The sequence below is a fragment of the Rattus norvegicus genome, chromosome 2 (assembly GCF_036323735.1).
Source record: "Rattus norvegicus strain BN/NHsdMcwi chromosome 2, GRCr8, whole genome shotgun sequence".
Classification (NCBI taxonomy): Eukaryota; Metazoa; Chordata; class Mammalia; order Rodentia; family Muridae; genus Rattus; species Rattus norvegicus.
In genome coordinates this window covers 125,727,808-125,749,959 of record NC_086020.1, presented here as the reverse complement: position 1 = coordinate 125,749,959, position 22,152 = coordinate 125,727,808, and the positions used below count along the sequence as shown (strand labels likewise).

The 22,152-nt window shown below is 38.8% G+C and overlaps 1 protein-coding gene across 3 annotated transcripts; it reads right to left on the bottom strand.

Annotated features, from left to right (window-relative positions):
* Positions 1–1,065: 1,065 nt before the first annotated feature.
* Plk4 (polo-like kinase 4) lies at positions 1,066–19,480 on the bottom strand. Of its 3 annotated transcripts, none has more exons than NM_001395103.1 (16): positions 19,236–19,480; positions 18,436–18,531; positions 17,657–17,752; positions 17,466–17,580; positions 13,425–14,343; positions 12,347–12,447; positions 10,143–10,495; positions 8,503–8,607; positions 8,108–8,210; positions 7,200–7,349; positions 6,550–6,683; positions 6,376–6,467; positions 5,621–5,765; positions 4,491–4,616; positions 2,841–2,947; positions 1,066–1,629 (listed from the first exon to the last, which is right to left on the bottom strand). In NM_001395103.1, exons 1-16 carry the CDS (start codon positions 19,263–19,265, stop codon positions 1,527–1,529), a joined length of 2,775 nt encoding a protein of 924 aa, NP_001382032.1. In that variant the 5' UTR covers positions 19,266–19,480; the 3' UTR covers positions 1,066–1,526. The 3 variants fall into 3 exon arrangements, with proteins under 3 accessions (NP_001382032.1, XP_017446346.1, XP_006232362.1); XM_017590857.3 differs by lacking the exon at positions 19,236–19,480 and adding an exon at positions 18,656–19,168; XM_006232300.3 differs by lacking the exon at positions 19,236–19,480 and having other exon boundaries at positions 17,657–17,748; positions 18,436–18,533.
* Positions 19,481–22,152: the final 2,672 nt, after the last annotated feature.

The following is a 22,152-nucleotide window of genomic DNA, read 5'->3' as shown; positions in this document are numbered from 1 at the left end:
GACCTGAATCATGCTGAGTCCCATGTTCTTGACCTAAGCAGTAAATGCTAAGTTTACATTCCATCAGGAACCTCAGACACTTAGTAGCTGGTACAGATACTTATGGTTGGCTGTGAGAAGGGTGATAGACAAGTAGGAGGCAGAGGCAGGTGGATCTTTGTGAGTTCAAGGCCACCCTGGTCTACGGAGTTCTAGGACAGCCAAAGCTACACAGAAAAACTCTGTCTTGAAGATAGACAAGAAGAACCCAACCTGAAGAGAAGCAATTTCTCTAAGAAAGTAATGCTTTGTCAGAACTTGGTTTAAGAGCATGAGTGGACTGGGAAATGGCAGGGCAAAGGCACTGAGGCAGAGGGCAGGGCTTACAAACAACCTAGAAGGAAGACATTTTGGGAGGTTTCTCAGGTCCACAGTGACTGGAGTAGTGACTGAAAAGTCCTATTCAATCTGGATTCCTCAATAAGTTCAAAGTCCTCATTATAAAGGAAATGTGAACAGTATATACATTTCATGGGTGCTGACATTTTCAGCATAAGTGAAAGAAGATTAATGTGGTTTGGAAGTTTACAGCGCTTACTGCTTTTATAGTCGACTCAGAACCAACATGGTAGCTTCAACTGCCTGTAACTTGGATCCAAGGTGGTTTCTGATGCCTTCTAACCTTAGTAGGTGAAATGAGGTTCCTTACAAAAGGTGCCTACAGAGCTCAGTAGGAGGTGCTAACAAAGTTTTTCCCTCTTGACCAATTCCATCCTACCAAGGCAGAGAGGCCTGTGCAGGTACATAGCCTTGCTGTGCCCAGATGGATCTTTTGTCTGAGTGCCCAGCAGCCAGTATGTTTATCAGCCTCCCTGGTTCAGTTCCCATGTCTGTCTGGGTGAGGCAGGAACTCCTAGTGGAGGGATGATGGAAAAGACAGCGCGTGGGTTAAATCAATAAAAGACCAGTCTCAAAAAGGGGTGGGTGTGAGGATGGCACTATTCCTAAGTAGCAAACACAATTTAAGAATGAATTTATGGTAACTTATCTAATATTTAAAACAAGTAATTAACCAAATCAACCAAGTTAAGGAAAACTTACAACTGTGTTTATTTTATAAAATGTGTTTACAGAAATCTTATCAGACACAAGTGCTATAAAAATAAATATAAAATATACACGTTTACATATTGCTTATACATACAATATTTACATATTCAAAATGGTAAAACTAGCATGTTTTGTCCATGATTCTCAATGTCTTATTAAAAAAGAAAATAAAAAAACACGCCACACACAACTTAGTTCAATACAAGTATAGGAGCACAAAAGTCTGAAGGATTACATGCTTGGAGCAAAATTAGCTTTATGACCACTGTATTTGGTAACTATAATTTTATTGTTTTCTTAGTATATTTTTTAATGGTGTAGATTAAAATTCTGTTTAATAGAAAGGCTTTCTGAAGTTAAAGTAAATTTAAAAAAAATCACTTACTTGAAAGCCAAGCAAAAAATCATTTATTAAATATAGACATCCAAGACTTAAATTACTGAAAACTAGGAGTTGGATTAGAAAACATCAGAAGGATGGAAGAAAGACATTGCAATTTCTGTTTGATGTATTCAGGCAATTTTTCATTTTCTCCATACCTAAGCAGAAAAATAGAACTTCATTACTTGGACCTTAATACTCAAAAGCCTATTTCCCAGTAATCCTATAATGATAAGAGATATACATCAAGAAAACAATAAATACACTTCCTAGGATTCCAAATCAACTGAAGCATGCTCAATTGGTTTCTTTCAAAAAAACAACACTTTGATAGTTTTTGTACAAGCATAATTTTAGGTTACTTTTAAAGAAACAAATACTTTGATCTATCATTAGTTGAATACTCAGAGACAGCACTTGTAAGTTGGAAAGACTAGTGTGATTTGCCTTCAAAGATGTCTGTCAGTGCTGGGTTATACATTTCAGTTAGAGGGTTTACATAGCATCTGAGAGGGCTGAGGTTCACTGCTTAGCAGAAATAAAAACCAAACTGTTAACAAGGCTTTTAAAAGACACAACTTTTATTTGGGGAAAATAACCAAGTTTCTATAGTTAATTTAGACTTTTGAGACAGGGTCTCACATAATCCTACTAACTCCTACTAACAGGATGTACACTACCACATCCAGCTGGAGGTCAATGTTAAGTGTCTTCTTCAATCACTTTCTACCTTTTAGTTTCACACAGTGTTTTTCAATGAAACTGAAGTTGACTAGATTGGCCAGCCAGTGAGCCAAGGATCCTCTTGTCCCCAGTTCCCCAGTATAGTGCACACTGCCTTGCCTTTTTCATGGGTGCTGGGGCCCTGAACAAATGTCCTCATGTTTGCAAAGGAAGGTTTAAGCAACTGAGCCATCTCTTCAGCCCGCTAGGGCCTTTCTGTGTTTATTTTTTGGTACAGAAGTCTCACTATATAGCCCCTAGCTAGCCTGGAAGTCATACAGATCACGCTGGCTTTGAACTCACAAAAATCCACCTACCCCTCTTTCTCTCCCAAGTACCTGGCTCCTCCATGTTCTTTAAGTAAATCATTTATTTTACTTTTATAAGTCTATTCTGAAAAGAGTCAACCTAATTAGGCCATTGAATGATAAGGGTTACAAAGAAATCCTATCACTTGAGTTGATTATGGGTAGATTATTCATATAGATAACCATGACATTTATATTAAAGGCTACTAAAGGTTATGAACAGTTAAAAGTAATGAATAGTATAAGTAAATTATTAAAATATTGTATTTATTAAGTCATTTATTTCAAGCACAAAATGAGAGCAAGCACTGAATCCACCCAGTGCTGTTAGAGCTTACCTAGTTGTCTGACCGTCTGGTGATGTATAACTGATGGAAGATACTCCTGCCTGGACAACCAACTGTGACCCATCATTAAACTGAACCCACACAGCTCCACTAGTTAGCTAGAAAAGAAAGCAGCATAGAAAATGACTATACAGAAGACAACTTGATGGTTTTTAAGGGCTCACTTAAAAAATGTTCTATACAGTTTTGCTTCATTTGTTCATTTAGTGTTTGGGGTTCCCCCACCTTTTTGAAACAGTGTCTCCGTATATAGAACTAACTGGTCTTAACTCAGAGTTCTACCTGCCTCACCTTAAGAGTTCTGGGATTGGGGCTGGGGATTTAGCTCAATGGTAGAGCGCTTACCTAGGAAGCGCAGGGCCCTGGGTTCGGTCCCCAGCTCCGAAAAAAAGAACCAAAAAAAAAAAAAAAAAAAAAAAAAAAAAAAAAGAGTTCTGGGATTAAAGGCACACATCACACTTAGTTATTTTTTCTTGTACAACTTCTGTACAACTTGCTCACAACACCTGAAGAGGCCAGAAGAGGGCATCAGATTCCCTACAACTGGAATTACAAATCATGTAGGAATAACTTGGGTCCTCTGCAAGAGTACCAAGTGCTCTTAATCATGGAGCCATCTCTCCAGCTCCACATTTTGATAGGGTCTCACTCACTACATAGCCAATACTGGCAATGACTTAACTCCTACTTCTGCTTCCTAAATACCAGGATTCTAGGCTTGGGTGATCACTCCCAGACTCAATACAGCTTTTAAAAAACTGCTGCCCGTATCTACAGACTGGGGTTAGAAAAGATCTTAGTATTGAAAATACTCATGCTCCCCACTTCCTATTCAGATCATTCCTCTAGTGGCTAAGGCATCATAATATTAAAAACTCTCAATAAAGTTGGTTATTTGAAATTATCCACTGAATTAGGGTTTTGATTTTTTCCCCCATTAAAGCATTTCTCCCCAAGATAGGTCTAAGAAATGACAAAAGCTCCCCTGTGTTATTTCTACTGAAACTTGCCTTTGTGCTGCTATAAATGGAAAGATGTGGTAGGTAAGAAAACATCATAGCCTTCAGACACAGACAGTCCTGTATTTACACCAGAACAGATACACTTGCCGCAAGAGTATGCAAATCAATCTACCATAAAGGGATGTAATTTTATTGTCTTTAAAAGGGTATATAAACTCAACAATGTATGTGAGAAACAGGACTGTACAGCAGGCAGTCCTCAACAAATGTCACCAAGTACCATGAAGTACTAGAGTGAAATTTCTTTAACTATAAAGTAAAAATGAAGTCTTCATGCTTCACACCTTCTGAGGACACACACAATATAAATGTATAAACACTGAATAAAACTATGAGAATTCAATGTTGATTTAGTTTTTACCATTTTTAATGCCCTAGACATCATTCTCTATTCTGCACAACTCTTATCATGACATCATCTACATCTCATATCAACATTAGAAGCTTTGATATATATCAATTAGAAAAAGCTAAAATTTTGGGAATATAACCAATGTAAAAAAATGTACGCACACACACTTCCTAGAAAACAGAAATCATTAAAATAATTTATATTATTGGCTAATAGTTTAATCAAGAGGTTTGCAGAGAGAAAATTACTTTCTTAGAAATGTCTCACCTGTGTAGCCCAACCAACATTTTTCACAAAAACAGATTTCAAAAGCTGTGCTGATTTAGGAAGACTTGAAGAGATGCTTGTTCCTGTAGTAGCTGCTGTTTGGCCAGGTCCTTCCACTGTCACAGCCTTCAAACCATAAGGGGGAGAAGACATTCCTTAGCACATTCATAAGTCACTTTAGTAAAAGTACAGGATTGCTTCATGATGTTACGTATTCTCAAAGCAAAAATTCTAAAAATACCAACCTCATTGCTCAAAATAAAAATGAAAAAGACCAAATCATGCCTTCTGTTCTCATTTTAGTAAATTTCTTTCCTTTTTTTTTTAATTTAGAGAATACTTTATTAGTTTTTGTAATCAAACCCACGTAGATAAGACCTTACATATTTAATACAGTGTGTTACCCCTGTACAAATGGAAAAAACTTAAGTTCAACATTTCTACACCAATATGGCTGTTAATTTCTGTACAGTGCCAACTCAACACAGTAAACGGGGATACTTGTAAATTTCTTTCCCTTTCTTTCCCCTTAAGCTATTCTTGTAGGTAAAGACGGCAAACACGCATACGTGTGAGTACATACACATACACTAGTATGTATAGTTCCTGAGCACTGTATTCTTGCATATTCACATAGTCTTTACTGCAATGACAGTTCACTGAGGAAATCTAGTAACTTTTCCATGAGCCATGAGGCAGCTGACAGCGTGTGCAAGGACCTTTAGTTTATTCAGGCAAAGTAGCTCAGTACGACTGAATAGTAAGTGGTGTTTTTATTTTTCTGGGTGACATTGGAATCTAACCTATGGACCTTGAGCATATATCTTACAACTGAGATTACCAACGTATAGCTTCACTACTACTTCTTCTTTTTTTTTTTTTAGATTTATTTTATTTATATGAATACACTGTATCTGTCTTCAGACACACCAGAAGAGGGCATCGGATCCCATTACAGATGGTTGTGAGCCACCGTGTGGTTGCTGGGAATTGAACTCGAGACCTCTGGAAGAGCAGGTTGGTGCTCTTAACCACTGAGCCAGATCTCCAGCCCCATAGCTTCACTTCTTAATAAAAGGACCCGAGGCACTCACTTCAGGGTCTAAAGTATGTGACACGTATTTACTTACAGAAGGACTGAGTACTGGTGTCTGTGTTGGGAAAGCCGCACTATTCGCGCTCAATCTGCTTGATGATGCTTGCTCTCCCTTTGAGTAGCCTGGGTCCACAGGAGGTGGTGATAAGGCTTTAGGTGAACTAGTAGTACCAGGTTTTCTGAAGAAAAGAGAATATCCTGATATAGCTTCTCAAAGCTTTACAAGAGAACTAAGTACTTATTTAGATGTGTGTGTGTGTGTGTGTGTGTGTGTGTGTGTGTGTGTGTGTGTGTGTGTGTGTATGTGTGTGTTTGACACAGAAACTCACTACACAGAGATCCACTTGGTTCTGCCAATGCAGTGTTGAAATTAAAGGTGTGGGCCACCAGGCCTGGCTACTGAAATTTTTAAATTTAAACTTTATTTACTACCTACGTCTGTGTGAATGGTGTGGGAATATAGGCACGCATATGCCCCACACGCATATGCCCCACATGCATAGGCACACATATGTTTCTAGAGGTCAGAAAATGAAGTCTGGTATAAGTGTTCTTCAATTTTTATGTGGGTTTCAGGGATAGAGCTTAGGTTAGTAGCAAGCATCAAGCCATCTCACTAGCTTTTGTAGCTGTTTTGAAATGGGGTGGCCCCAGTTCCTCCTGCCTCTATCTTGTAGCTGCCAGGATTATGGGGTGTCACCATGGTGCAATTCTAAATATCATTTACAAGGAAGTGACCAGACTCAATCTTAAAGATTTTAGCCATTGTTAGAAATTTTAAGCTCTTACCTTCCTACAATTATTGGGAAGAATGAAGAGCCCCTGCTTCTTTTTTCCTCTTCAGAGATTACAGATTCCAGTGCCAAGCAAGTACGGTGACCCTATTACAGAGAAGACTGCCTCCTGTCAACAGTTCATTGCTTTAACATGTGATTGTTAACTGGATCAAGTACAGATACATACCTCATTGGCATGGTCCATATAGATTTTTACTTCCTCTTTCAAGCTGGTAAAGTCATTCTCATTTTTTAAAGTGTAAGATAACCCAGTTTTTTCAATTATGTGAATTACATCTTCTGTTTTATGTATTTTGGCTCCTGAAAATTAAGTAAAAAACCATTTGCTATCAGTTCTTTTATTATTCCTTCATTTAATTATTATATTAGTATACAATGGATGACAAATTATTTACATTCATTTATTGACCATTGGTAAAATGGTACTCAATATTCCACAAATGTAAGCCATCATTTCCCTCTTGGCATATATCTGATCTGACGCCACACAAAGGCATTGTCCATATACGGAGTAGCAGAGACAGCTGTAATCACGTGCTGTGTGTATACATAGGAACTGTTCATGGAAAGACACAGGTAAACCAACTCAACTTTACAGAATGCCCCAAGGGACTGTCTGGTAAACCCTATCTTTTGTCACATTTTAGCTGTCAAAACTCGAGTGTGGGTTTCAAGTAAGATGGGATACTGCTTTTCATGCAGTGTTTATACCAAAGACTGATAAGGAGCTAAGCAGAGAGCACAGACTAGATCACACTGGGATTGCTGATGAGCCCGGGTTTGGCAGTAACTTTGGATCACATGAAGTACACTCACCATCATAAAACCAAACTTCAAAATCAGCACCAGGAGAATTTTCCATCAAAATACATTTAGCATATCTTGTAAAGTAAGTGATTTTGGGAGTTTTGGACCTTACAAGCTGAATGAATCTGGAAGCATACTGATATTTCCGCCAGTATTTTTCTAAAGAGGAAAAACATACCTAATTAATGAAGAAAGAGTCAACTAAACATACAGTTCCAATCCCTACTAAGGTCAGACAGACTTCCTTCTTTCTGAAAGTTACTTCAACCAAGATGTGCTATTCAGTAGTTACTCTTCCAACTCAGCTTCTCAGAGCTTCTGCTCTAGGAGACAGTTACTAATTCCTATAAATTACTTTCATTTCAAAAGTGAAAATTATAGTAAAATTTACTATATAGTAAATAATTTATACTTTATAGTAAAATTTTTGATGATTCTGGGTGGACCAATAACTAAGCAAGAACATAGGCTATAGTTCGAATGTTCCTTCAGAGCTAGTTTTTTTTTTTTTTTTTGGTTCTTTTTTTCGGAGCTGGGGACTGAACCCAGGGCCTTGCGCTTCCTAGGCAAGCGCCCTAACCCAGAGCTAGTTTTTTTTTTTTTTTTTTTGGCTCTTTTTTTCGGAGCTGGGGACCGAACCCAGGGCCTTGCGCTTAAGCGTTCTACCACTGAGCTAAATCCCCAACCCCTCAGAGCTAGTTTTTACCTAAGAGGTTCATGGTAACATACCATAAACAGCGGAGTAATAAGATACACCAGATCTTCCCAGACACTAAGTACATGAATTTGAATGGTAGCGCAACTGAAACCAAGGTAGTTATAACTTACCTGCTACAACTTACTATATCCAAAAATCAGAATAAATGTGTATGTAAACCTATGATCTCAGCCCATCTCCTGCTCACTAATGTACATACCTGGTAAACTGTCAAAGCTGTACCTGCTGATGTTGTCAGTAGGCAAGGGTGGTCTATCAGCAAGAGGAAAGCCTCTTCCATCATTTGGGTAATAAACGGTGATCTGATTAAAAAAATTAAAACTTCTAATTATAGTCATTAAGTATTATTGCTTGTTAAAGATTCTATGTTAAACATTAATTTAAACATTAATTTTAAGGAAAATATTAAAATAGTTTCTAAAAGCAATAAAAGTATTTAAGCTAAAAATTTAATCTTATTACTAGTAATAATTATTTTCATTTTTCAGTTTATAAATTTCAAAGATAGATTAAATATCATATTGTAAAAAGAACTGAATACCAAATGTTTAAAGCCACACCTGAAATTACAAGTTAATAAAATTAGTACACTACCGTAGTCCCATCACTAGATATCTGAAGAACTTCTTTCACATGTCCTTCAGATGTACACTCTTTTAGAAGCTCCACACACACCTCCTCTGAATCAAGGATGCTCACCTAGAGAAACAGAGAAATCAACAAAGTGTTGTTTTAGAACACTTCTGGGACATACTCCTTAAAAGGGAAAAGTACTCAACCATAGCAGGAATAACAAACTCCAACTGCTGCCTCCCGTTGGCAGTCTAGAATAGAGACTGCACTTGGGTGGGGCTGTGAGACAGAAGGCATAGAGGTGAGAGAGTATAGTCAAGTGTGAAATGCTAACCAATGAGCAAGAAGCAAGCAGAAGGTGGGTGGGTGCAGGGACGCTGAAGACAATGTGACCAAACAAAGGCAAGATTACATGACATGGAGACAAGGAGGGAGCAGGACAAAGACGGAACCACAAACAAGCTATTGTCTTCACATCTGCTCACTAACTTAACACAGAAGAGTAGACTGCTTCTCGTGTTTTAAAAAGCTCTATTTTTAGCTTACTCTTGACTTGAAATGAAATTAAATGTAGAAACTGAAGCTAAACCAAAGGGCTAATATTAAATGTCAAGTCACAGCTGCAAGTATAAATATTTAATAAAGTACATAGGCAATATTTTAAAATATTTTCATTGAACTATTTTTAAATATAATTTAGGGTTTAGAGAGGTGGCTCAGTGATTAAGAGCACTTATTGCTCTTTCAGAGGCCTTGAATCAGTTCCCAGAGTCATATGGTAGCTCATAACTGACTGTAATTACAATGCCAAGGAACTTAATGTCTTTTTCTGGCCTCCCTGGGTACCAGACTAGCATGGAGTGCTTATACATATACACAGGTAAAACAGACTCAAAAATAAATACATTAAAAAGCATCAATAATGTAAGAGTTCCAAGCTTATGAGAATCAACTTGCCATTCTTTTTTTTTTTTTTTTTTTATTAACTTGAGTATTTCTTATTTACATTTCGAGTGTTATTCCCTTTCCCGGTTTACGGGCCAACATCCCCCTAACTCCCCCCTCCCCTTCTCTAAGGGTGTTCCCCTCCCCCCTCCCCCCATTGCCGCCCTCCCCCCAACAGTCTAGTTCACTGGGGGTTCAGTCTTAGCAGGACCCAGGGCTTCCCCTTACACTGGTGCTCTTACTAGGATATTCATTGCTACCTATGAGGTCAGAGTCCAGGGTCAGTCCCTGTATAGTCTTTCAACTTGCCATTCTTACAAAGCTAGAGGGAGCACCAGGCTAGGGTACACCTGCAATCCCAGCATTCATGAGGCAGAGGCAGGACACTTCGAGGCAGTCCTGGATTACCTACCAGAAACACTCACACTCTCTCTCTCTCTCTCTCTCTCTCTCTCTCTCTCTCTCTCTCTCACACACACACACACACACACACACACACACACACACACACACACACACACACACAGTCCGAATACTACCTTCTTAAAATCAGAGAGAAACTATGCTATTTTCCATGAATGTTCAATTTCTCCCCCTCATGTTGTTTATAGAATACCTCATATTCCAGAGATATCATAAACATCAAAAAGATCACACTCAAGAATTTTATTCTAAAGAAAACATCAAATAGTAACTTAGAAAAATAACTGACATACCACAGCCTTTTTGGTTTTCTGTCTGATTGGTTTTAGTCTGTGAGCAACCAAAGGAGAGGTAATGCTTCTTAAGGTAGGTTTCCTGTAACCCAATGTTGACTCCATACTTCTACTCTTGTTTTGTTCAGAATGAGGATGTATGGCCAGCTCTTGCTGCATGATCTCAGGTTTATGGTGATGTGCAGTCATGTATTTCATGGTACTCAGCTGCTTTGCAGGATGAACGTTAGCAGAATTATCGGAATTCTTGCTGGCTCTTGTGTCAGTCCAAGTATTTCTTAATGTGTCCTGCACATCAGGATAGTCCTGGAAATCTCTGTTTGGGCTAATGGTGTTGTGCTCACTAGTTTCTCCTAAAGGAGATAAAACATACATTAAAAAAAAAAAGCAGTTTAGTAAACTGTAGCATAAATGTGCTGATTCTAATAGCATTTGGAGGGGCAGAGTTTGAAGACTGGGCCTTCCTATGAAGCCCTGGCTGTCCTGGAATTTACTATGTACACCATGCCCAGCTCTACACTACCACCTTTTTTAAAACAGAAAATATCAGTTATAAACATTAATGTATTATATTTCAAAGTCTCTTTATTTAAATCAGTAAATTGTAGCTGTTCTTACTAAGTGGGGGAAATATGTAATTATCTTGACAGATGCAAATTTCTTCTACAATAACTAGTTTACTATACATAACACTATTATATACCTTATATATTAAGTAAATGAGCTCTTAACTTTTTAAATAAAGATAAAAGTAGTTAATGGAACATTTAAAGTGAGGTTGAAGAAAAACTTAGTATCCTTATGGTTATGAAAATGTACTAGTATAAAATCAAAATTTTAATCAAGGCAAAAAGAAGTTACTCATTCTAAGGCAAGTCCATGTTCATCAAAAGTCCCAATCTAAGAAAGAAAATATGTAAACCTTTTTAAGCCAAGAACTGTTTATCCCATCTCCTTACAATAATAATTACTACTACAAATGTATTTGTACCTACATATAAATAATTTAATGACATGAAACTCTCTAGGGTAAACTGTAATTACCTTATTTCTTTTTTGAGACAAGGTCTCCCTTATGCAGCCTGGCTGGTGCTGAGATCATAAAATCATGATCCCTATGCCTCAGCCTCCCAAGTGGCCTAATTAAAGGCATGGCCACCACAGCCTGCTGCTATTATTTTTTTCCAAAGGTCTTAAATGATCAGTTACATAGAACTGTAGATTTTTAGTATTAAACTTTCAGAATTTTCATAACAATGTATTCCTAAATAACTTGTAAAGCTTCTTGTCCTCGCATTCTAATTATAAGGGAAAATATTTTGTATCAAGCAAAGTACTTTACAATTAGAATAGAATGAGTAAATTATTTATATAAAGGGTTTTTTTATCTCAGAAAAGCCCATATTACCAAATTAAAATAACCTGTAAACAAATAAGTATAAGAATGCAAGACTAATTAATATATAAGGCAGTTTTGTAGTTGAAAAAAAAAACCACTAACCAATATAGAAGGTCAGATTAATTTCCTTTCAGACCTGTGAAACTCAAAACATGTCTTTCAAGCAGGAAAACAGACTCCTTGACAAGATATAACAACTCTGCTTAATGAGAGCCACACCTCAACACTCCACAGACAACACAGTATGTGGTGAAAGACGATCTCCTCCTCCAGATGCTGCCTTCTAATTCCCACTATTATTTCCCATCCACCTTCTGTGTTAGTCATTAATGGGGGATACTTAATCTCCACATTATTAATAATGACCTAGGGATACCCACTTAAAACGTTTAGGTTTCAATATGAGGACTAAAATTTTCACACCAGCTTCTTACAAGTAAAGTTAGGCATCTTTGGATGACTTTCTGTGCACCAATAACAGCTGCTTTGGCATAGGCATCGAGTGAACAGAAGGCATCAGCATCTAGCCTGAGCTAGAACTACATAAGAACCCTGCCTCTTCTGCCTAATCACTGAGGAGCTATGAAACCAAGTTCTGCACACAATCTGCTCATGTATAAATAGCTTTCTTCCTATTTATAATGAAAACTTAACAAACTAATTAGATACATTAATATTAAGGAGTAGAAAGCGTAAATATTCCAAATCTCAAGTAATGGTTTTCTTAGATTGAAGTAGAAAACTGCAATGTTTGTGGGTTCCAGGTTATTACATTTTAATTAAATACTCTCCATTAAAAACTCACCATTCATTTGCAGATTCCCAAACCACTGTTGTACTATCTCCATCTGAGGTGTCTGGTCTGCAAATGGAAAAGGAGTTTTCCCTAGACAATGATGATTGGAACTAAAGAGGGGGAAAAAAAAAATCCCATAAACCAACTATTAGAGAAGGAAGGGTTGGGGAGAGAACCCAGAGCTGCATACACACATACACACTGAATATGCATTCTATGTCAGAGAATTCCCAGTTCCTAAACATTTTACGGCAGAACCTTGTATTTAAATACCTGAATTTTAGAATAACTTTAAAAACAGTATTTGTAGAAGCCTCTCTAAAATTCCAATACCAAAATGTTACTCACTATAATAGCACCACTGTATGCCTACTATCCTTTTATAAGCATATAATTCAAACAATTAGGCAAGAAAATTAGTGTTCCTATCAGAAGCAGTCAGTGTCACACCTCCTTACTCAGCACCAGCTTCCCTCTACATACAGCTACTAGTCCTTTAGTGAGCAGACTTGTTTATAAATACTGTGTTCAGCCAGCGGTCAGCTCCAAATAACAACCTAGCCTACAAACTTACACTCATGAACACCAACACTTTTTTTTTGCAGTGCTGAAGACTGACATGAGGGCACTATGCATGCTAAGCCACTGCTCTCCCAATGAGCTGTATCTAACCAGCTTATGTGCACATAAGAGACCATAATCAACGCTAACAACTTAAAACCCTTTTTGTTTTGAAAACAGACAAGCCTAAAACTTGCTGTCCTATAGACTGGACATGATCCTTTAGCATGATCCTTTTTGCCTGTACCTCCCAAGTTCTAGGAATACAGACACGTACTACCTACCACACCTGGATCAAACTTGTAATTCTATTTCTGTAAGGGAAACAAACACCTAGGTATTTATGCCACAACCTTGTTTGGATGCAGCTTTTTATTTGTGCTAATACAATGTTAATCAAAATGCTTCTGAAAGATAATCCTTATACTGCTTGTTCATTATAAGATCTTTCAAAATATCCACAACTATTGGCTGTTCATTTTTAATGAAGTTAAAAACATTGACATTGCTCTTGGTGGGTGAATACCTGTGTTTAGTTTCATCCAGTGATGATCTTCTGGGCTTTGAAAGCATTTCTACTGAGTGACACCGCTCTATTGAGTATGTTTTTGCTCGAGACTGATTAGAAGGGTTGGATCTATCAGAGGAATGAGCTCTGCGAAGGTATCGAGAATGTGGCCTTTCTTCTGCATCTTCAATTACTCTTCCCCGCCCCCTATTATTAGCTTCTTGTTCTGGATTTCCCCATTGAGTACAAAAATTACTTCCATCTCCTGAAGAAAAGTCACTTGAATTTTTATTTTTTTGAAATACAGTAATTTTATTTGGAAGTGGTTGACCAACCAAAAGTCTTCTTCTGTCAAGTAGGCTACCACTCAAACTGGTTCCGGAAGAAGCTGTAATTGTTGTGGAAAGTGTGGCATGCCCACTATCCATTGAGTCCTCTACAGTCCCTAAGTCTTTACTCTTTGTTGAAGGATTTCGTGACATAAAAGGATGGTCCAACACAGAAGACAGACTTAACCGATCTGCAGGGTTTCTACGAAGTAATTGGTGGATAAGGTCCTGGGCCTCTCGTGACAAAAAGGCTGGCATTTCATAATCTGCCAATACTACTTTGTTCAATGTGTTTTTGACTGTATCAGTGTCAAAAGGTGGTCTTCCAATAAGTAATGTATAAAACATACAGCCCAATGACCAAATATCAGATTCAAGTCCATGTGCACTTCGAGTTGCAATTTCTGGTGAAATATAATTAGGGGTTCCACACAGGGTGTAATGCTTCTCATGTGGCATTTTCAATTGTGTTGCTAGTCCAAAGTCAGCAATTTTTATGTTCATATTCCGTGTAAGTAAGATGTTAGAGAGTGTGAGGTCGCGGTGTAGTATGCCGTGAGAATGAAGATACAGCATTCCTGTGATGATCTGGTGCATGAAGTGCCTGGCTGCGAGGATGAGAAAAAGAGAACATAACAATTCAAAACTTCTGGGAAATCTAGTGTCTAGAATACCTGATAAGACCTAGTATACATGCCAGAGTATTAAAATCCTAGCCTGCGGCTTTGATTTACCAACTAAGACACCACTCTATCAATATGATGCTATCTAGTTCCCCTTATAAAAACTAGGCACTCCTTTTAATCTTTGCTGTTTCAACTTGTAAGCTGAGAGAAGCCAAATTTTATACCAGTTGAAAGTGTTTATAGTAGCTAGGTAACCAGATATCCACACACAAAAAAATTTAAATTTTACAAACAATTCATAAACATATTACTTGTAAGGCAAAAAGTATATTCCTTTAATGTTTTCCAAACTCTACCCCAAAGTATTTAGTAAAAACATTTCTTCTTGACATGTGTAGTATACATGTGTATGCTTACTTCTGTCTGAGTAGACATGTGGGCATGGTAGCCAGAGGTTGACATAAGCTGCCTTCCTCAAATGCTTTCCGTCTTACAGACTGAGGCAAGTCTCTTGAATCCAGAATCACTTTCCAGTAGTCTAGCTAGTGAGCTGCCTGGGGGAATCTTATTTCTAGTTTCCGAGTACCAAGTACAATAAGCAGGTTGCCACATTCACCCAAGCATTTCCATGAGTGCTGGGGACCAAACCCAGTTCTCATACTTGCAGGGAAGAACTTTACGCACAGCCTCCATTGCAAACATTTTATATACTTCTTAATGTCTCTGTATAACTACATATAAAGCTACAGACACATAATGCTTTTAAAATATTAAAAAAATTATCAAAGTAGTTTCATTACTTTTCCTTCTTTAGCACATTGTTATTTCTATAACAATATCATAGATTTTTAAAAATTTTTGTCCATTGGTGTTCTGTCTGCACGTATGTCTGAGAAGGTGCTAGATCCCCAGGGATTGGAGCTACAATTAGGTGTGAGCGGCCATGTGGTTGCTGGGAATTGAACCAGGGTCCTCTGGAAGAACACTCGGTGCTTTTAACCTCTGAGCCACCTCTCCAGCCCCTAAAAATTTTTACTTAATTGCCATTGACATTTGTGTAATTTCTGATGTTTCAAGATTACAAAAATATAAACATTCTTGTGTTTACTTTTTGTGTTATACATGAGTTTCCCTGTGACACACACAGACACAACACACAGTTATAAGGCATAAAAATGTATTAGTTTCATACCTTGGTAAGTTAGCTTTAAAGGCCTTATTAATCAAAAAGTCCTGATTTAGTGTGTGGAAACGGCCCTTCATTACTCTGATAGGACCCTCGTGACCACTCTGGAGTCTAAGCATCTTTTCATGTTTACTAGCTATTTGAGCCTTCTCCTTAGGAAATAGTCTGCTCATATCTTCTAGTTTCTTATTGGATTATCCTTCCTCTCTTAGGTACTCCTTTAATTTTTCAACATGAGTTTTTCAGTTATATGCACTAGACACTAATTTGTTAGTGGAAAACAGGGAGCCTAGGGCTTTGTGCTGAATCAAACGTGCTACCACTGAATCCAGCCCCAGCCTTATTAATCATCCGTTTTGCAGATTCTTTCTTTTCATCTTTGTCTTAAACTTGGTGGGAAAAGTGCATCTTTGGTTATATACAAGTTTTTAAGTTTAGTTCATCTAACAGATAATTTTTTTCTTTATAAATATTGTCTTAATAAAATGTTTATAAAAATTACGAAGCATTTTGAAAAATACAGTGACCAACATCTATATGTATAGAACCTGCCCCCTCCAGCTGTATTATTTCCTCAGAATAAACTTTTAACAATGGAATTTGAGAAAAAAATTTACCAATGTTTCTACAATTTAGTATGTGTTAACAACTGTTGTCCAACAGATTTAAATGTATAAAAGGACCTATCAGGCCAGTGTGATGGCTCAGCAGGTAAAGGTGCTTTTAGCCGAGTTTGACAACCTGAGTTTGATACTAGAACCCACCAGATACAAAGAGATGGCTAACTCCCTCGAGCAAACCTCTGACCTTAACACACAAGATACAAATGAATAATGGATATTAAAAACAAAACCAAACACCCATATTCCTTAGTTCTATCTGCAGTATCAGCTGTAGTTTGGAAGAAAAAAAAAGCACAAAGTCAGTAGTTTAACAACACATGGAGCTTATCTGATTAGAGAAAATGGGGGACAAATTGAAATTCATTTTGTATTTCATAGAAAATTATTAGGTGTGGCAAAAAGCTTTGTTGCTATATTCATTTAAAAATCTGCACTGTAAAGATTATCATCTGGGTAGTCTGAACCACTCCATACTTTCAGAAGTTGAGTAATAAGTAATAAGCACAGTTCTCTGCATTTCAGACCTCTGATATACAGTAATGTTCTCAATGTTTATTTGGAAACATTAGTCAAAGACATTCTAAGCAGTTTTCCAGATCTGAAAAGATTTACTGTCAATTGTTACCTTTTTTAGTTTAAAATAAACACATGTTAAAAAAATACATACTGTTCTTGCAAAGGACCCAAACTTTATTCCCAGCATCTAAGTTAACCCCTCATGGGCAGGGGCAGCTACCTACACTACATGCACATACCTATATACAGAGGCACTCAGACACGAGGCTTAAAAAAAGAAAAGAAATTGTCGAGGCTGAAAGGATAGCCCAGTGGATAAGAGTCCTAGCTGATCTCCCAAAGGACCTGGACTCCCAACACGCACACTGTGCCTCACAATCAGATTCCAGACAGTCTAATGCCTTCCTCTGGACTCCCAGGGTACCAAGCACACATATAGCATACAGACACACAAGCAGGTAAAAACTCAATACATTCAAAATAAATAGATTAAATATGTATTACTAAGCTGGGTGTAGTGGTTTACACTTTTAATCCCACCACTCAGGAGGCAGAGGCAGGTGGCTCTCTGTGAGTTTGAGGGCAGCCTCATGTATATAGTGAATTCCAGGTCAAAGGGCAAAATAGTAGAGTCTTTGTCTCAACAATACAGAACAAAATGTTTACTAAATGTTATAAAATAGCACATTTTTCAAAACCACATCTTGAAAAGTCAAGTGTTTACCAACAGAAAAAAAGAGGGAGACAAATTCCACTCCCAACCCCCAAAGGACACCCACCTTCGCTTTCGGAGAAAGGCTTCATTCTGTTCTTTAGGTACCTGTTCATTTCTCCGTTGTGGCACATTTCTAATACCAGGTATACGTAATTGTTATCTTCAAAGTAATTATAGAGCTAAAACAGAGAAGGTGCAGTCAGTTACACAAACACCCAGCTTTCCTTAACTACTGTAATACACCTTATATCTTACCTCCAAGACAGAGGGGTGTTTCAACTGGCAATGTATTTTCACCTCATTTTGGACTCTCTGTACCATTCCAGCTTTGTACATGGCTTTCTTATCTATCTAGAAATAAGAAGAGAGATTTATTTTGTTTGATTTTTATGGTTCTGTAGTTTGATCTAGAATCCTGTGCATGCTAGAGAAACACACTCTACCACCTAGCTGTAGCCCTAAGCCCAGACAACAATCTACAATTGTAAGAAGTCCTTTTTATATGGTCTTGGAAGTCAATTTACTCTCATCTGTGCCTCACCCTTGCCGAGTACCTAGCCGAGTACATTCAAAATGTGTCCAATGCATTTATGTGACAGCAGAGGTTGGCCCTGGATTTAGCATTTTCCTTTTTACAAATCTTCAGAGACACGATTACAGGCTGACCATAATGATATTCTTGGACTGCTACAGCCACACATGGGCATATTATTCTAAGTACATTGCTAACTTTTTCATATAAGTATTCATAGCAACAAAATGTATTAGTCTCCCGAACACTATAAAGTATAAAAACTTCACTTAAGCAAGTTAAGAGTCTCTTAAATGTCTTTAAATTCAGATGCTGCACTTAACAGCACTGTCTTTTGAATATCCATTATATTATGCAATGTATTACTACATATGCACACATGCGGGAGGTGGCAGGTGCATGCAGTCTTTAGTAGATAGAGTGGGCATTTTGAATAGCACCCCTCTATTGCTCTTTAGTACCTTGCAAAATACTGAAGAAACAATAATTAATACTTTCTTACCATTTTGATTGCAACTTCCAAACCAGTGTGTATGGACTCAGCTCTGTAGACACCAGCAAATGATCCTTTACCAAGTAGATTTCCAACCTTAAAGTCCTTAAAAAAATTTAAAGATTACAAGTGAGGAATCGCAGAACTAGAAAGCAAGAAAGCTAGGTAGGAACTGGAATGTAAAATGGGCCAGGGGGAAAATGGGACATAGTTCAAGAAGCTGCCACACCTCGATGATGCAGGTGTCTGGGGTGGAAGGCATCTTGATGCTGAGAGACTTTCTAAGCTCCAGCCCTGTTGGAAGCTAAGGACTCTAATGAGCTGGTTAACTCGGGTCCCAACTCTGGTCCATCAGGCTCCCGCCGCAGCTCCCGCCACGGTAACCGCCGTCCCCGGGGAGGGGGCAGGCGGAGCGCGGCTTTGGAGGCGGGAGTGGCAATCCGACGCCTAGGGGAGCCGGGACCGGGCGGGGCCCACAGCTGGCGACACACTTGCTGGGTACCAGGCGCTCCCCTCCGGGCGGGGCTCCCAGGGGCGGGCCGCTTCGCTGGTCCCTCCACAATCTGCCCAGTCACTGCGCCTGCCCGCGGAACACCGCATTACCTGTGTCACTGAGCACCAGTGAGTGAGCGAGCGCCTCATCCAGACTAACTCAGCCTGCGCCCGCCCGCTCCGGTGTTTGTACCAAGCGGTATTCCGACCTTCCCTCAGCACAGTGCTCGGTGCACCTCAGCTTAGTCGGTCCCCGAATATCAGAGTCCGCCTCACTCGGACCTTCCCTCGGTTCCGCGCCCGCCCGCCCGCCTCACCTCGATCCTCTCTCCGATGCACGCCGCCATGTTCCCGAGCCGCCGGTGCCCCGGGTTCGGCCGTCTCGCAGTCCCTCCGAGGCAGCGCTCCGAGAAGCCAGCAGGTCTTGGCGCCCATCAGGATGCTTTCTCTATGCCGCCGCCGCTGGCGACGCCGCCAACGCCACCGAAAGTTTATCTCGGTACCTCCAGAGGCCTGGGCGGCGCATCGATGCTCCCATTTTGAAAAATTCCCGCCGGTCTCCGAACCGGCCAGGCTGGCGGTGACGTCAGCACTCTCCACTTCTGAGAGGCTGAGACCGACGCGCATGCGCGGCAGGGGCTTCCGCGCTCTGGTCCGGAAGTGGGTCCAAGTTTGATGGAAAGTGGTCGGTGTGAAACTGACCAAAACGCGGACGCTAACAGTGGATGTTTCTAGTTGGTAGGTTACGTTTTGATCTGAAGGACGACGCAGTTTCAGAGCCGGGAGCAGAGCGCAATACCAGAGGGTTTCCCTAGCATACTCCGGACTTTGGCTTTCCCTAACAATTCTTTCAAATAAGTGTTTAGACTTGACCTGGGGGGGTAAAGTCGATTACCTTCCTTAGAATAAGCCCCGCCCACCTTGTACACCTTCGTAGTTTTTCCCCTTTATACAGCTATTATGTTTTTCCCCTTTATACAGCTATTAATGTGTGATGCTTTAAGATGATGAATAGTATAGCGAAAATACCGACTCTGCTTTAAAGGCGTGGGGATGTACTTGAGTGGTAAAATGCTTGTCAAGCACGTACAAATCCTTGGGTTCCAGCCCCTTCTCTCCCAGCAATCCCCTGCCCAGGCAAATATTAAAAGTTGGGACACAGCGACACACTCGTTGAGTCCGTCCTTGGATTGTAACAAGTTTCAGGTTAACCTGGGCTACCAATCTCACAAATTATATGTGACTTAGGCTAAGTTATTTTCCTTGAAAACTGTTTTGAATAGTAGTAAGGATCTTTACAAGCAGAGAAAAGAGGTAATCACAAACTGTTAGTAAATAAACCTGCAGGGTTTTTTTTAAGCTTAGTTGTCCTGAGATTTTAAATCAGATGCAAAAGATCAAAAGTAATGACTTGTTTTTAAGGCCCGAAATCGTGTGTTATCTCTCAGTCTGCCTGTGTTTTATCTCCTTTAAACAGAAGTCCTAATAGTATTACAATCCAGGTCTAGGTTGTTATCCTGAAATGCCAGTGACTCCAGGACAGGAAAAAGACTGGTTTGGAAAGACAGCAAACCAAAGATAATGGCACTTGGGGAAGGAGCGTGTGTGTGTTTGTCTGGCAACAAAAATGGATCTCAAAGGGCAGTTTAGAAAGACTAAGTGAGGTCCTTATTTGGGACCATTTTCTTTGACTGTTATATCCTTGAGATAAATTAAAGCCAATCTCCACACATATTTAGATGAACACATTGTTATCCTGCAAACAAAGCATCATTTCACAAGTGCTTGGCCCATGCTTTCCAGTTCCAGTTCTCAGGGGTTGGAGATATGACACAGTGATTGAGAGCTTGCTGCTGTGGGAGAAAGGGCCATATTCATCAGTCCTCCCTGCTGTCAGCTTGCCTTCTGTTACCCAAGTCCATGGGCTCTGATGCCATCTTCTGGCTTCTATTGGCATGACACTCATGTACACAAACCTATACTTACATATACTCACATTATAAAAATAAAATCTAAAAAACAAAAAAAGTTGATTATGTGCTTGACATTCTCAAAGCTGCTTGAAAACAAATATGCCTGCCCTATGGAGCTTGCACTTTTGTGTGAAGAGATATTTTATAATTAACATGTGATTTACATACACACAGGAATGACTGCACATCAAAAACAGAAACCTGCAATTTAATGGGTTCATTTGTAGTTCAAGGAATGTTTACATTCATAGAAGTACTCTGATTTCAGCATGACTTAACATTCTAGAAATTTAATTTTAAGCACGTTGCAATATAGAATTTCTTTTGTAGTGCCTTAATAGGCAAATAAAATCATTTTGACACAGGGTCATGCTGTTTATCTCAGGCTGGCCTTGAATTCCAGATCCAGATTTTAGATGTTTTCCACTGTATCTAGTTTCATAGATGAATTAGACTGTTGCTTAAAAGTCTTAAAGCTATCTTCGGTATTCCTGGGCTTTACTTTGTGGCCTTTGTTTTTGAACTATTTCACATGCATTTAAAGTTTGTCAGAGTCCATTAATAGACCATAACTATTGATATAAATCCATGTCATCCAGTTACTTTTTGTTTTATATGTTTATTGCCTTCTGTTATCACTTCATTGCCGGTTACTTTCTGTGTTCTGAGACTTTGTCAGAACTGTTACATTTCTGTTGAATTATCTATAATTAAAGCACTCTATACTCTAAATGGTTAATTTTTACTATTCATATTTACAGAAACATTTTTTTTCTTTTTTTTTTCTTTTTTCTTTTTTTCGGAGCTGGGGACCGAACCCAGGGCCTTCCGCTTGCTAGGCAAGCGCTCTACCACTGAGCTAAATCCCCAACCCCCAGAAACATTTTTTAACTGTAGAATCACTTTTTATCTGAGCCTTTCACTTTTGGTATGTTCTTAGCACAACTTTTCCTCTATTATGTCATTTCTTGATCTTTCTATAAGCCACAAAATACTCTTCACACTGGGAAATGTATGACACCTACTAAAGTAGTTTTTGGTGTTTAGGTTGTTATTTGCTAAGACAAGGTCTCTTAGCCCTGACTGGCTTCATACTTAATTTTAATGGACACCCTGCCTCTGTTTCCCTAGTGCTCATCACCAAAATAAGCAATCCACCTGGCTACTAGACTTTTTAATGTGGCTTCAATTCTTTTAGCAATGTGGTGCAATTTGGTTTAAGTTAACTTCTATTAATTTAATGTTCTTGTCATCTCTAATC